This window comes from Symphalangus syndactylus, chromosome 13 (genome assembly GCF_028878055.3).
Source record: "Symphalangus syndactylus isolate Jambi chromosome 13, NHGRI_mSymSyn1-v2.1_pri, whole genome shotgun sequence".
Lineage (NCBI taxonomy): Eukaryota > Metazoa > Chordata > Mammalia > Primates > Hylobatidae > Symphalangus > Symphalangus syndactylus.
In genome coordinates, this window is record NC_072435.2 from 61,909,541 (window position 1) to 61,925,925 (window position 16,385).

Genomic DNA, 16,385 nt, shown 5'->3' on the forward strand with positions numbered 1-16,385 from the left:
CCAGAATTTAAGGTACTTTGGCCTCACTTTTATTTTTTATTTTTACTTATTTATTTATTTGAGACAGAGTTTCGCTGCTGTTGTCCAGGCTGGAGTGCAATGGCACAGTCTTAGTTCACTGCAATCTCCACCTCCTAGGTTCAAGTAATTCTCCTGCCTCAGCCTCCCAAGTAGCTGGGATTACAGGCATGTGCCACCACACCTGGCTTATTTATTTTTTTGTTAGTAGAGATGGGTTTTGCCATGTTGGTCAAGCTGGTCTCGAACTCCTGACCTCAGGTGATCCACCTGCCTTGGCCTCCCAAAGTGCTGGGATTACAGGCATAAGCCACTGCCCGGCCTGGCCTCACTTTTAATGAAACCTGATCTTCTGTCTCCTTTTTCTGAGGCAGATTTAGAATGTATCTCAAGGAAGCCCACCCCCGCCCAGTATCCAGGACATTCTGCCTTTGGCAATAACAAGTGGAATTTGCAGTTCGTGGAAAGAAAGACAGGTGAGACCTCCTCCTCTAAGCCTTCTGTCCTTTCAGAACCAACTCTTGAAAATCTCACAGGTAGAAAAGGAGAGATGATGTGGGATAAACAAATTTTTCACTGAAAACTCAGAGTTGAGTCTCCCACTCTTTCTAGGGTAGCCATGTCCCTCTCTGGCACCTTCCCCCATTCACACTATATGGGTCATCTGTTTCACATTTAGATGATTGGAGTGTCTCCTTCCCACTGCAGCTTGTCTGCTGTTCAGTGGCACATATGCAGACTAGATCCACATAGGCTTTTTGAAATTAAAGTCTAATGAGGGCCTGGCAGCTCCTGAGATGACACAAGAACCTTTCTGGTGACTGCGGCCTAGGCTAGAACAGACACGCGGGCAGACCTGGGGAGCAGCTTCTGAAATGTGCCCCACTGTGCTTCTGCTGGCCTGTGCTGCCTGGCAGATGGCAGCTGTCATTTATTTATTAGTGGCCACTTTTGATGGAGCTTTAATTTTTGAATTAATTACACCCTGTGTTCCTTTCAGTAGATTTCCCCAAGAGGCAGTTACCTAGCAGCAATTCCTCCTTGCCGCAGATTAGATACTCTTGGCTTGCCATCCTTATCAATTCCTCCCGATACCGTCAGACCCAGGGTAGTGCCTTCCTTCTTCATCAACTCGACGACCGTGGTGCCCTTGAATTCCTCTGTTAAAAAGAAAAGCATTTGCCTTATTAAAATGAGAGTAGAATCGCTAATGTCATTCTGTGTATGGTTAAGTGACTCCTCCCCAGAAGTTCTTTCCACTTTTTCTTTTATGAGAAAAGATATTTATGGCCTCCTTCCATTGTAATTTACAGAATATTTCATAAAGATGTGCATGCAGATAATGCTGAGGCAGACATTCTATTAGAGGTTATGAAAATGGGCACTGGTGGGGTATTCACTCCAGGTTGACAATAAATAGTCCAAATTGTCTTATGTACAAATAATATTCACCCTTTGTTTTCTGCCATTCTCAGGTGACATTCTCTGGTTTCTCTCCTTGTAACTCCAACAGGAACAATTAAAAGTTGTAAAGTAAGGAATCAGAACAGAATTTTAGATGATAATACAAACATATATAGCACAGTGGCAGACCCAAGTTCATGGTATGTTTCAGGTTAGGAAGCCAACTGGAAGGAGAAGAGTGCTTTCTACAGGTTCTAGAAAAATATTATTGACTTTACTTTCTTTGTCTTTCAAAAACAAAGTATGATGGCTTATGTAACAACTCATATCATTCTTGCAGAATATGTCACAGTATGGCAAGGCAGGATTGATGCTCAGAATTTCCAGGTAACTGCCATAAATCTTTCATTCTCTACTTACGAAATTTTAAAATTTCACAGATCTTATGGGGATAATGTCTATATAGCAAGATAGAACTCAACTCTTTTGATTTTAGTCAGAGCAGAAGGTAAGAAAACTGTAAGAATATCCTTCCCTTCAAAAATAAAAATGACTAGAGTCAATATTTACCTTCCAGAGGCTAATTAGGATAAATGCTGTTTTAAAATTCTCTGTGATGTTATTCCCCTATCTGCAAATATATTTTCTTGGTAGGGACGGGGAAATTGTCCAATTTTCCAACTTCTCCTAAATTAAGTTACACATTTCAGGGGTAATGAACTTCTAGAACATCAAAGACGCGTATTAAAATGCAAACACAAACTCGCTCTTTCAAAGTGAAATTAAAAAAAAAAGATTATTTGCACACCTTAACCCTTTCCCTAATTACACAGTTATTTATAATGTTGAAAATATCTATAAATGTGTATCATAAAGGTTTTTAAATTGCTGCTGCTAGTACATTATCCCACTAGCCAATGAAAAAAATGAAATTACATTAGGTAAGGAAACAGTATCTCATCTGATCTAGTGAGGAGAACAGAGTACTTGGGGGAAGAAGGCTGGGGACGGCAGGCTACTTATTTCCTCAGCAGCCTAGAGAATGTCCTTCAAGGCAGGGCTTTTGAGTTTGCCAGCTCCTGTGACTTTAACATCCCAGCATACCATCACTGGAATCCTGCCTTTTCATGGCAGTCTCATAACACTGTATACATAAGTCGTTATTGTCTTTTAAAGTAGAAGCCAAGGAGGAGTCTGAGCGTGTATGATGTCAGCTTCATCTACTACATTTTGTATGACAGACCAAATAAAAATTGAAATTCAAGAATGAAAATTCTTGTCAAGTGCATGAAAGTACAGGATCTTTTACAGCATTTACCAGAAACATCTGTAACAAAATTCTATCACTGTGTGCACTTCCCTTGTGCTACTTAAAACAAAGCAACCCCCAGAAATCTCATGAAAACATACATAGGTTCAACTGATATTGAAGACATCACCTTAATAAACAATCCCTCTAAACCCTAGTTGGCAGAAGGCTAGGTATAAATTTTTTTACAATAAAGTTAATAATTAAAGTAACCAAAATGACATAGATGATGACCGTTCATATTAAAGAGATATAATGTGCCCAACAATTATGCCAACAAAAAGATTCTTTGCATCTTCTTTAAATATGTGGAGTGGTCCTATATATTTAGACATTTGATTATAGAACTTTACATGTAGAGTTGGAAGCATAGTTTTTTTTAAGTGCCTATCTTAAAGGTCTATCCAATTTTCTTGAAGAAGCAACTCTAAAATACTAACACCAGGCATGTGAGAAGTAAGTTTCTATTCATAAAAATTTTCTTTCTACTCCAAGTTTTCAAGGACATGCTTCCTGCATAAAATAGGATGCACGAGTACAGCCTTATGGGAGGTAGACAATGTCATTTTCTCCAGAAGGAACCCAGGTGCTTCCTGGGCTTCTGGCTGAATCTGAAAATCTAGAAAAGCTCAATTATTTTAGTTTAATTTCATCATTATTAAAATATAAATTCATCGATCTGGCTACTTTTTCAACTGATACTAGTCAATTACCCTATCATTTAAAAACATTTCAAATGTTTTCCTAAGAGCTAATTTTAATAATGTGAAATGGAGAAAATATTCCTGCACCAGTTAATTGAGTAATTTGTGCATTCATTGATTCAAGCACGTATTGAATGCCTACTCTGAGCCAGACGATAAAACCCAAAGATAGAAAAAGCAAAGGCCATTATCCTCAAGATGGGCCACAGCCTAGTCAAAGAGGCAACGTCACAGACCACTGTGCCATACAGCGTGAGTTGTAGGGAAGCAGCCACAGAGAAGATGGTCCAGGCAACAATGTAAAGCGAAGGACTGTGATTCCAAATGCACCATCTATTTTTTTTTAAATTTTATTATTATTATACTTTAAGTCTTAGGGTACATGTGCACAACGTGCAGGTTTGTTACATATGTATACATGTGCCATGTTGGTGTGCTGCACCCATTAACTCGTCATTTAGCATTAGGTATATCTCCTAATGCTGTCCCTCCCTCTTCCCCCACCCCACAACAGTCCCCGGTGTGTGATGTTCCCCTTCCTGTGTCCATGTGTTCTCATTGTTCAATTCCCACCTATGAGTGAGAACATGCAGCCAAATGCACCATCTATTTTACAATTTTGTCTTCTGTCCAATCTGCTGTGCTTATCGACCAGGGTTAGCTGAGCAGAGCAGACCAAAGGAGGAATATAAATTAGGCAAAACTCAGGAGTAAAGATAGAACATTCTTGCAAGAAAATTTGCTGAACTGCAAGAATGGTAACTGCCAATAAGTATCTCTGGTCCCAGAAGAATTAACTAAATCTTTTATGGATGTTTCTCTAGGGGGTGGGAGAGAAGAAGTGGTCTGGAGAAAAAGGAACCTGCTTTTGGAGTTTGCTTTTGGCTCACCTGAAGTCTCCACTTGGCTAATTAATCATTTAATACCCTTTTTGGTGTTTAATGTCTGCATGGTGATCTAATGAAGACAGAAGAAATGAAGACAGATGCATTCATTTGCATGAGTTCACTTATATATCAAGGCTTACTGAACAAACACTGCGGTAAAACAGTGGAACTTGGGCAAGTCAATATGTACTGATGATTTCTTTCTTTTGTGATTTAAATTGCAAATATCACTCCCTCAATTAAGAGGACCTTGTAGCGAGCACTGTAATCTCTTTCAATTAGCAAGCAGCACAGGCAACAGATGATGTCTAACTAGTGAGGAAGGAAATGGTTCTGAATTTAACTTTTTCCTTAATCACCGTATTTAATTAACTTAGAAAATAAATGGTATAGGTTTACATCTCTACCATTACTTACTCAACATAACTGAACAGAATCCCACTGATGAAATGAAATTTAGTTTTCTGTTTTTCTTTGTGTTTGTAAGTCAATATTTTTAATTACTGAACTCCAGAAATTTTTAAGAAAAGTAACAGTGACGCTTGGCAAACACAAGAGAATTATGAAAAGTTCTTACAAACAAATAAGGATATTTAAAAACATAGATGGTTATACAATTAATATGCAGAAAACTATATCCTTTATATAGACAAACAACAGCCAGTAAAAGGTTATAGAAGAGAAGACCCCATTTACAATAGCCAAAAGGTAAAATCTCTGGAAAAAACTTAACAAAACTGTGCAAGATCTACATGAAGGCAACTTTAAAGTGCTTCTGAGGAATATAAGATTAGAATAAATGAAAAGGCATCCCATTCATTCATTCAATAAGAACTGAGCACTTACTATGTGCCAGACAGTGTTTGAGGCATTGGAGATACAACACTGAACAAAATGGATACTATTCCTGCCATCTAAGAACTAATATTCCAGTGGATAGCATAAGTCAACATAAAAAAGCATTGATTTGCTTTAATCAATTGTATATCTATATAGTAGCAATGAACATATGTACATTAAAATTAATAATGAAATATCATATGCAATTGTTCAAAAAATGAAATTCTTAGGTGTACAAGTAACAAAACACACAGTACTTACATTGTGAAAACTAAAAAATGCCAATGAAAGAAATTAAAGAAGGCCTAAATAATTGGAGAGACAAACATGTGCATGGACTGGGAGACTCAGCATAACAAAGACGTTAATTCTTTCCAAATTGATATATAGGTTTAATGCAAACCTTATCAAAATCCCAGCAAAATATTTTGTAACTACAGACAAGATTATTCTAAAATTTATATGAAAGGGAAAGGAACAATTTTTAAAAAGAAGTGGGAGTATTCAGTCTAGTCAATTTCAAAACTTACATAGTTAGAGTAATAAAGACTGTGTGGTAGGCCAGGTGCAGTGGCTCATGCCTATAATCCCAGTACTTTGAGAGGCTGAGAGGGGAAGAATCATTTGAGACCAGGTGTTCAAGAGCAGGAATACAGTGAGATCTCATCTCTGCATAAATTTTTTTTTAAAAAAATAGCTGGGCATGGTAGTGTGCACCTGTAGTCCCAGCTACTCAGGAGGCTGAGGCGGTAGGATCACTTGAGCATGGGAGGTCAAGGCTTCAGTAAGCCATGATCATGCCATTGCACTCCAGCCTGGGTGATAGAGTGAGACCCTGTATCAAAAAACATAAGCAAAACCACTGTGGTATTGGTGGAGGGATAGACATATAGATCACTGGAACAAAACAGAGGACCCAGGAATAGACTTGCACAAATATGACATACTGGTTTTTGACAAGATGCAAATGCAATTCAATAGAGGAAAGGTAGCCTATTCAACAAACGATGCTGGATTAATTTGACATCCACAGGCAAAATAAATAAATAAATCCCACAACTTGCCCAGAGTTTCACACCTTGTATAAAATTTAACTCAAAATAAATCACAGTCAAAAATGTAAACCATAATATTATAGAAACTGTATGAAATATTTAGAAACTGTAGGAAAACAGGATAAAAATTTCAAGATCTAGGTTTAGTGAAGGGTTTCTAGACTTGACATAAGAATGATCCATAAAAGGAAAAAAAATCAGCAAATTGGACTTCATCAAAATTAAAAACGAATGCTCTCTGTAAGACCTGCTTAAGATGAAAAGAACATTTACAGACCAGGAAAAAATATCTGCAAACTCCATATCCAACAGAAGACAAGAGACTAGTATTTCAAATATATAAGCAACTTTCAAAACTCAATAGTAAAAAAGCAAACAATCTAATTAGAAAATGGGAAAAAGACATGAAATATTTTATTAAAGAGGATATACAGATGGCAGGTAAGTACACACGAAAAAATGCTCAACATCTTCCATTAGGGAAATGGCTCAAATTACTTAAAAATTAAAACTACAATTGATATCATTACACACTTACCAGAAAGGCTAAAATAAAAATTAGTGACAACACCAAATGCTGGTGAGGATGCAGAGAAATTAGATCACTCTGATGCTACTGATGGGAATGTAAAATAGGACAACTACTCTGGAAAACAGTTTAGCAGTTTATTAGAAAACTAAGTATGCAACCACCCTATGAGCCAGAAATTATACTCCTGGGCATTAATCCTAGAGAAATGAATGCTTTCATTCACCCCAAAACCTGTAAATGAATAATTATCACAGCTTTATTCATAATAGCAGGAAACAGAAACAACCAAGATGTCCTGAAACAGGTAAATGGCTAAACAAATGTGGTTTGTCTATACCATGGAATACTTCTCAGCAATCAAAAGGGTCAAACTAGTGCTACAAGTAATGACCCAGATCAATTACCAGAGAATTATGCTAAGGGTAAAAAGTCAACCCCAAAGATTTCACATTGTATGATTCCATTTATTTAACATTCTTGAAATGACAAAATTATAGCACTGGAGGATGGGTTAGGGGTTGCCAGGGGTAAGGGCAGGAGGGAAGTGGATGCAACTATAAAACAGTAAATGATTGATCCTTGTGGTGATGGATATGTTCTGTATCTTGACTCCATCCATGTCAATATCCTGGTTGTGATATTACATTATAGTTCTGTAGATATTTCTATTGGGGAAAACAAGGTAAAGGATATAAGGAATCTCTATATTATTTTCTACAACTGCATATGAATCTACAATTATCTCAAAATTAGAAGTTTAATTTTTTAAAAAATGTCCCATCAGTGGGTATATGATTCAATTGGTCTGGGGTACGCCCAGGCATCAGTATTTGAAAAGTTCCTCCAGGGGATTCTAACATGCAACTAGAATTGAGGAAAACTGCAAACTGAACTACAGGATATACTCTCCCCAGACCTCATGTAATCTCCTACCATTTGTTATTTCTCTGCCTTTAACACCTCGCCTTCATCCATGTCCCTAGCAGAGGATGTCTTCAAGGCAGCTCTGGGATGACTCCTCTGAGGAACCATTGAGAACACCGTTTGCCCACATGGATTAGGGGCCCTCCCAGGCTGTGCCACGATCACCCTTTGTTTACTTGTCAGAGCCTGTACCACCTTTGTTAAATCATCACATATGTCTTTCTATCCTCTTTCAGCAACTCTTGTGACAATTGTCCATGTTGTAATTTCCTGTTCATATAGCTCCTGAATTTTAGGGACTTGCCAAAATTTATTGGTAACTCCCTTTTTCTGTGTAAGCCTATTTTATTTTTTAAATAAGCAATAAGACAAGAATTTCCACACACAAGAGTGTCACAGAACAAAACAAGATTATTATGCTAGACTTTCATCCTGTGCAAAATAGTTTACAAAACAATGAGATGGTTGGATATGGGTTCTGAATGCCTTATGCCCATGATACTTTTTTTTTTGTTTTATTTTGTATGTTCAAGCAGATCCAGACTGACCAATTTTGAGGGACAGACACTGAGGGCTTTACCAGCCTCCTCACCCGGGCCCCTGCTTTCGGGTGTCTGTTCTTTGTACAATCTCTTTCAAAGGAGATGTGATTGGTGATATGACATACCTCATTCAGAGAGGCTTCATCAGCAGGGTCTCTGTTCTTTCACAGCAATGTTAAACAACAAGCTAGCATACCTTGGAAACATAATTTCTCGCAGAATCTTTGCAAGTATACATGTTCTATTTTTGCAATAATATAAAATATATCCTGTGCCAAAAAAATCCTATTGGCATTTTTAATGATATTAAGTTTATATTTTAGAATAATCTTGTCTATAGTTGCAAAATATTTTGCTGAGATTTTGATAGGATTTATATTAAGCCTGTATGTCAATTTGGAAAGAATTAAAACCTTTATGCATATGGTTTGACTCTCCAATTATTTAGACTTTTAATTTCTTTCATCAGCATTTTCTAGTTTTCAGCATGTAAGTACTATATGTTTTGTACTAAGAATTTGTTTTGGAACAACTATAAATTATAAATTGTTCCTAAGAATTTCATTTTTTGGAGCAATTATAAATATTTTTAAATTTTTTTAATAGGGAGGAGTCTCACTATGTTATTCAGGCTGATCTCAAACTCCTGGGCTCAAGGAATTCTCCTGACTTGGCCCCCTAAGGTGCTGGGATTACAGGCGTGAGCCACCATGCCTGGCCTAAATTATATTTTATTATTAATTTTAATGTACATATGTTCATTGCTAGTATATAGTTATACAATTGATTATAGTATATTTAGCTTGTATCCTGTGGCCTTACTGAACTTACTAGTTCTGGAAGTTTTGTAGGGTTTTTTGTAAATTCCTTAGAGTTTTCTGTATAGACAATTATCATCTGCAAATAGAGACAATTTTACTTCTTCATTTCCAATCTATACATATTTATTACCCTTTCTTGCCTCAAGCACTGGCTGAACTTCCAGCACTATGTTAATTTAGAGTGGTGAGAGTGGACAGCCTTAGCTTGTTAAGGTCTTAGAGGAAAATCATTCGGTCTTTCATCACTAAGTACTATGTTAGCTGTAGGTTTCCTTTATAGATACCTTTTACCAAGTTGAGAAAGTTCCTCCCTATTCTCACTTTTCTGAGAGTTTTAATAATGAATAGGTTTGAATTTTGTCAATTTATTTTACATTGACTGACATGATCATGTGATTTTTTTCTTCCTCAGCTTGATAATATGGTAGATTACACTGATTGATTTTCTAATATTGAACCAATCTTACATCTCTGAAATACATCCCATTTGGTCATAGTATATGACTTTAAAAATATATTGCTGAATTCTACTTACTAATATTTTATTAATAATTTTTTTCATCTACATTCATGAGTGATACTAGTCTGTTGTGTTCTTTTTTGTATTGTCTTTGGTTTGGTATCAGGATAATAATACTAGCTTCATATAATCAGTTGGAAAATACATTTCTTCCTCTTCTGTTTTCTGGAAGAGGTTGTTCAGAACTTTTCTTAATTCCCTTTAAGCATTTGGAGGAATTTTCTTGTGAAGCCATCTGGGTCTAGAGATTTTGGTTTTGGAAGTTTTAAAATTACAAATTCAATTTCATTAATAGTTATAGGGCTATTCAAAATTTCTATTTCCTGTTGGGTGAGTTGATGCAGTTTGTGTTTTTCAAGGAATTGGTCCATGTCAGTGAGATCAGAATGTTTGCAGGTGGGGAACTAGGCATATTTTTTAAAGCTCCTTAGGGGATTCTAACATGTAGCTAAGATTGAGAGACAGACTTAGGGTTTGGTGTATGAGGAGAGATTGGTAGAAGAGACTGGGACACCAATAGACATTACACCATGAAGGATCCTAAGAAAGTGCTCAGATTTGAGTTTTAGAAAAGGTTAACCTTTTAGAAAAGGTTAGCAATGGTTTTGGTAATGGTAGTAGAAAGTGCTGAGGAGAAAGACCTTTGGTCAAGGAGAACCATTAGAAGGCCACTGCTGTCATATAATGTATGGATTAACTTAGGCTTGTTGTGTCAACAAATCAAAAAATGAATAATGACTCAAATACAACAGGAGTTTATTCCGCTCACATACAAGTTTATGGTGGATGTTCCTGATCATTAGTCAGCTCCCTCTCACACAGAGATTTAGGGAGCTATGCTCTTTTCCATTTTGTGACTTTGTCATCCCTTAATGCTCTGGTTCCCAAACTGTGCACTGAGGCACATGAATCCATGGTGAATTCACAGGACCACCACTGTATGTTTTAAATTTTCAAAGAAAACACAGCCACATTTGATATCTGCTGGACACAACATCACCTGCTAGCTGGAGGTAGTTTGGTTAAACATTAGCTCACACTACAGTGCTTTTGTTTATGTCACAGCTTTCCAAAGCTAAGTTTTTTTTCCAGTTACTGTGATAAAAAGCAAGTCCCATGTGAAAACCAGTGTGAAACAGGAATTGAGGTTATCAATGTTAATTTGATTTAAGGATTTGAGAAGTTGTACAATGTTCAACAGGCACACGCATACCATTCATTATTAACTACTTGTGGTTACTTCAGAGTGAAATGAACATGTGTTGTTCTTTTAGTTTATATATCTCTTTTCTCAAATGGCTAATAAGTTATTAGGATAAAATGTGAACTGTGTTGTTCGGACCTAACTACTTAGTAAGTTGAACTAGTGGTATTTCATTTGGCCTGGAGGTGCTGTAAAAAATTCTGAGACACTAAAGGCTCTGTGGACTGAGAAAGTTTAGAAACTTCTGCCCTAGGACTTTATCTTGTTTTCATTCAGCTGGTGGAAGGGGAAAGACAGCTCTCTTAAAAGCCATTACTGGCCTGCTTATGTTCACATCCCAAAGGCAAGAACTTATTCCATCCATGTACACACATAAATTCAAAGGAGGCTGAGAACTAGAATCTAAATAGAGACCTATGCAATGGGGGTAGGGTGGATAGGGAGCGACAGGTACTGACTATGCCACCCAGAGGCAACACATGATAGACTAAAATACATCAGTGGCTATGTGGATGGCATGGACACCAGACATATTAATGAGGAGGAATTTTTCGGAGTTAGAGACCAATTAGGATGTGGGAAGCATGGAAGCGTGGAAGTGAGTGAGGATCAAAAAGGCCCCAAGGTTTCCAACTTGTTTGATTGGTGGATGTTGACATCTGTCGCTGAGAAAGGGAATCTAGAAAACAGGAAGTTTGTGTTGCTGCGAGTGATTGGAGTGGGGCAGGCACACTATATAATGTCATATAAGAGAAATTTAACATTGAAATACCACAGAAAAACCTGGTCTTAAAATACTTTTCGTCACACCTCAAAATGCTCTATAAGACCCTCACCCCACGGCTGTAGTGTAAAAAGAGAAAGTACAATTTCAAAGCAACCACTAGAGGCATATTCAGCAAAACAGGTGAAGCTCTTTACTTCTTGAAGTTCTATTAACAGAAGAAATTTTTTAAAATACCATAAACAGTTAAGTAGAAATACTATTGGCAAAAACTCTGTAAAGTAAGTCACGAATTTTGAAATGCTCGTGTCAACAAGAGTGTTTTGTTCCTTACTGTATCTCCAGCATCTAGAATAGTGCCTGGAACATTCACAGTCCTCCCTGGTAACTGCTGGTTGAACGAGCGCATCAGTCCCAAAACAGGGAATTATAATGGGGTGGCGAGCATCGGCTTGTGGCAAACGGAATTATTGCTGGACGGTGCAGAAGCAAAATGATAAAGGAGCAGAATCTGAACAGGAGCAGACAGAGTTATTTCCCTAAGCTTACTTGATTAATTGTACCAATGCCTTAGTAAGAGGAATTGGGGCACACACCAGAATACTATAGCTATATCTGTGTACTACTATTGAAAAAAATATTATTGCTCATACTACAGTTTTATCTGTATATTACTTTTAGTGGTGCCACTAGGAAGTTTATTCCCCTCAGGAAATAAACAGATGCTTTTTCCAATACTTATTTCAAGCTCTTCCTAACATCCCCTGGTTCAGCAAAGCTGTGGGGATCAAAGTTGGGTTTCTGTGATGAACTGCTGCATTTTCAGTCTCTGTTTTTGCCACCCAGACTAGCAGAGAAAGGTTTTTGGGCATTTTCCACCTCTGTGTAGTGACATGAGGGATATACTAGAATTTTTCTCATCCCTTGGGAGTCTGAACATAAATTTGATCTGTGGCAGGGATGTACAGCACATAAATATTACCTGGCACAAATATTCATGTGAAACAAAATTATGATTGGGATTTATCTCATGCAGTGATGGGAGGGCTGGATTAATATCTGTATGTTTCCTGGAGCACCCCCATAGAAAGGGGATATACAAATATGCAGTGTCAAATACAAAAATATGTGACCCCTGAAGATATGTGATATATAGGTCAGGATTCCTTTAAAAATAGATTGAACAGAGATGTTGACTGTTTTTCTGGCATAACTGATTCAGGTATCAAATGCCTTCTAAAGCATTAAGTTAAAAAAAATCCCTGCTTTCAAAATATGGCAATACTAGAATTGTTCCAATTTCAACTTCTCCCCAAATCAGTTATTTAATTGTCAAAATTTGCTATTAAGCTTTCCAATGTCAAACTTATTAACAAGTTACTTAGTTTTCATGGGTCTTAGTTTCCTTACATCTAATTTAGGGATAATAATGGCATCTACTTACAGAACGTGGTGAAATTAAGTAATACAACTCTTATAAGGAACTTATGGTAATAACTCACACAGTAAGTGTTCAATATATGTTAGCCATGGTATTATTGTTGTCTTGTTGTCATTATCATTGTTATTTAGATATTGGAAATTTCCAGATATGCAAACTGCCAATTTTCTACTATATTTTGATTGTTATGACTATAAGACAAAACAATTAACAGTGGTATTTAACTGTTGGTGAAGTCACAGACTACTTTGAGAATTTAATGAAAGCAGTGAACCCTTGTCCCAAAAAAATTGTGTGCATGATTTCAGGGGAATTCATGAATTCCCCCTGGGGTTTATCCATATACCCTACTTTAGAAACTCTGACCTAGAAGATCAGGTTTGAGCAACGTGACAATCAAAGAACAATTTACGCTGGAGTGACATTTTATAATTTGTGTGTATGTTGGGTAGGGGGTTGTAGAATAGCCAACAGCACCCACATCTATCAGTCATGTATTCCTACACAATCATCTGATAGTCTAAATAAAACCATGGTGCAAGATATCAGAAACAGGAAATGGCTCACCTCAGTGAAACCACCTGTCTTCCTAAGCATGATGGCCTGAGGGGTGGACATTTAAATCTAAGAGTTGATAAGGGCCAGGAAAAAGCACTGGGCAGGATATCTCGGAATTGCACTTGCTTCAAGAGCCTCAGGCAGTTTTCCTTTGGGAAAACTTTCCATCTGTAATTTTCACTTGTAAACTGTTATAATCACATTGTTGACATGATTGAAAACTGGAGTTTACAAGTAAAACGGAAGCAATTGGCATGGCTATCTTTGAATTTAATTACTCTGATTTTCAATGTTCCCTTAGATAAGTTAACTACATTCTTACAACTATTTATGGACTGTTTTGTCCTAAAAATATTTTTAAGCATTTATAATTGCCAGACTCTGTGGTAGAGGCTAGTATTTTGAAGACCAATAATCACTGCCTCTACCTTTCTGCAATTCACATTCTAAATGTCTAAGAGACAAACATCTAATAATTTCAATGAGATGTCATCAGTCCATAGCATGGCCTGGGAGCCTGAAAGGGAATAACAGCTCAACTTATGCTGCTGAGAAAGTCCTCTATAGTTTATAGATGGCTATTTAGAGGTTTAAGTTCTTCTTTAGATGAAAGTAGAATATTTACTTGCAGTATTACTATTGTTTCCACTTAATAGAGAAGTGAAGATACCAAGTATTGCTTAGCAAATTAATGAGCTATTTTTGGGAGGAAATCATTTATTTTTGCATGTATTTTTGGGTGTCCTTTTGGCTAGAATCCTTTTTTTTTTTTTTTTTTTTGAGACAAGGTCTCACTCTATTGCCCAGGCTGTACTGTAGTGGTGCGATTTTTGCTTGCTACAGTCTTAACTTCTTGGGCTCAAGGGATCCTCCTGCCTCAGCCCCCTGAGTAGTGTGTGTCACTATGCCCAGCTGATTTTTTAGAAGTTTTTGTTGTTGTTGTTGTAGAAATAGGGTCTCACTATATTGCCTCGGCTGGTTTTGAACTCCTGGGCTCAAGCGATGGTCCTGCCTCAGCCTCCCAAAGTGCTGGGACTACAGGCATGAGCCACGGTGCCAGATAGGGCAGTATCTTATGTTGAATAACTATTTAAATATGAAAATCCAGAACTACTGTGCGAGGATTAGAATGATCAGATGTTCTGATCTGGGAGTCCAGCTGAACAACAAGGGATGGGAGCAGCTGGGTAGGTAAAAAGAAAGAACACTCTGGAAGTGAAAGAAGATCCTGAGAAAGATATCAGGTAAGGCTGCACTACAGCTAGTGAGAGCTAGTCACTGCTGAGTTAGGTAGCTTAGTGTTTAATATGAGGGGCCAAATGTTGCATCTTCAAAGACAACTAAGAGGACAAGGCTTGAGGTTCCATTGTGCCTGAAAGGGAAATGGAGAAAGGATAAACTTCAACAAGAAATCAGACTTCTTAAATAATCAGGGAAAAGTAGAACTTAGAGCTACACTCACTTGGCCTTTTTCTTCCATGAATATCTAAGTACCCACAAATCTAACATGAGCTAGGAACCTGACTGAATAGAGAGATTAAAATGAAGAAATTTGTGATACTTTTAAAGATTATCCATTCTTTTAAAGCAGTTTATACTTTTCCAAGTATTCTTACATCCACTCACTAACTTAGCCTTCAGAAAAACTCTGTAAAGGAGGGCATACTACCATTTTATAGATTAGGGACACTGAGAATTGAAAATTAGGGTCCTTTCATTAGGCCGAACATCGTGTCTGTTTTACATACATGAAATTTCCCCCTCATGTAACTAAATACTACAAAGTTTCAGACTCATCATATAGTAATTGTCAAACAATGGACCAAAAGAATATATAGATGAAATGCTTTTGAGAAAAGGGAAGAAAAGTAAAGCTAGCCTCAAGCAGACTCCAAGCCACAAGGGCACTAGTAAATCAGTCCTCATTTTGTTACAGATGCCTGTGCATCGGGGCATTTATTTGACTTTCCCTTGTTTCATGAGACTTGATCCATTTCAAATAAAGGAATAGATGGAAAACTAATAGTGTAGTCACTGCAGATCACCAAGAGGCAAAGCATTTGGGGAGCCCTGTGGACTTTCCATGGAGAAGCCATGGGCCTGCTGCAGTGAGTCAGAGCTTCATGAGAGCCCTACTCAGACCCACTGGAATTCAGAACTGGAGAAGGCTGTGATGCCTATATCAAGGACAGCTCTCACACCCTGTATTTGGCTTTCTCTATCCTACCAGGGAGGGTACCATTCTCTCCTGGCCCCTCTCCTGGTCCCTTTCATTTCTTCTGCTCTACATGGGAAACCATTTTCTTGTCACAAAGAAATGTTCCTCATTGGAGTAAGCAGAAAGAGAATGAGCAGATAAAGCAGTCACGACTGTTTCCTCTTTGATGCCATCCATCCTTTGTATTAGTGCCTCAATCACCTTATGTAACACTATCTTACCCAAGTATAACTATCTTCTAGCCTCACTCTGAGTTTGAAATTCTTTAGTCCCTCCGTCTCTTCCTCATTTCCTCCCTCCTTCCCTCTCCCTCCTTTGCTTCCCTCCCTACCTCCCATTGAATATCTATTGATAATTTCCTAAATTCTAAGCACTTTGCTATCTAGCAGTAAATGATGTAGACTTAGTCCTTGACCTCAAGGAATTTATATTCTATTAAAAAATACAGACCTTGGGAGGCAGAGCAAGGTGGCTGAATAGAAGCCTCCACTGATCATCCTCCTTGCAGGAACACCAAATTTAACAACTATCTACATAGGAAAAGCACCTTCGTAGGAACCAAAAATCAGGTGAGTGATCACAGTACCTGGTTTTAACTTCGTATCACTGAAAGAGCCACTGACAAGTGTAGGAAAAACAGTCTTGAATTGCCAATGCCACCCCTTCCCCATCCCACATGTCTTA

The 16,385-nt window shown here is 37.5% G+C and overlaps 1 protein-coding gene across 12 annotated transcripts in view; it reads right to left on the minus strand.

The window, feature by feature from the left end:
• The window catches only part of GRIP1 (glutamate receptor interacting protein 1), a 716,930-nt gene that overhangs the window by 181,024 nt on the left and 519,521 nt on the right, over positions 1-16,385 (minus strand). For all 12 annotated transcript variants that reach the window (XM_055238452.2, XM_055238455.2, XM_055238451.2 and 9 more), the window contains exon 3: positions 1,043-1,178. In XM_055238452.2, the coding sequence (XP_055094427.1) occupies positions 1,043-1,178 (136 nt within the window). The remainder of the gene's footprint in view (positions 1-1,042; positions 1,179-16,385) is intronic.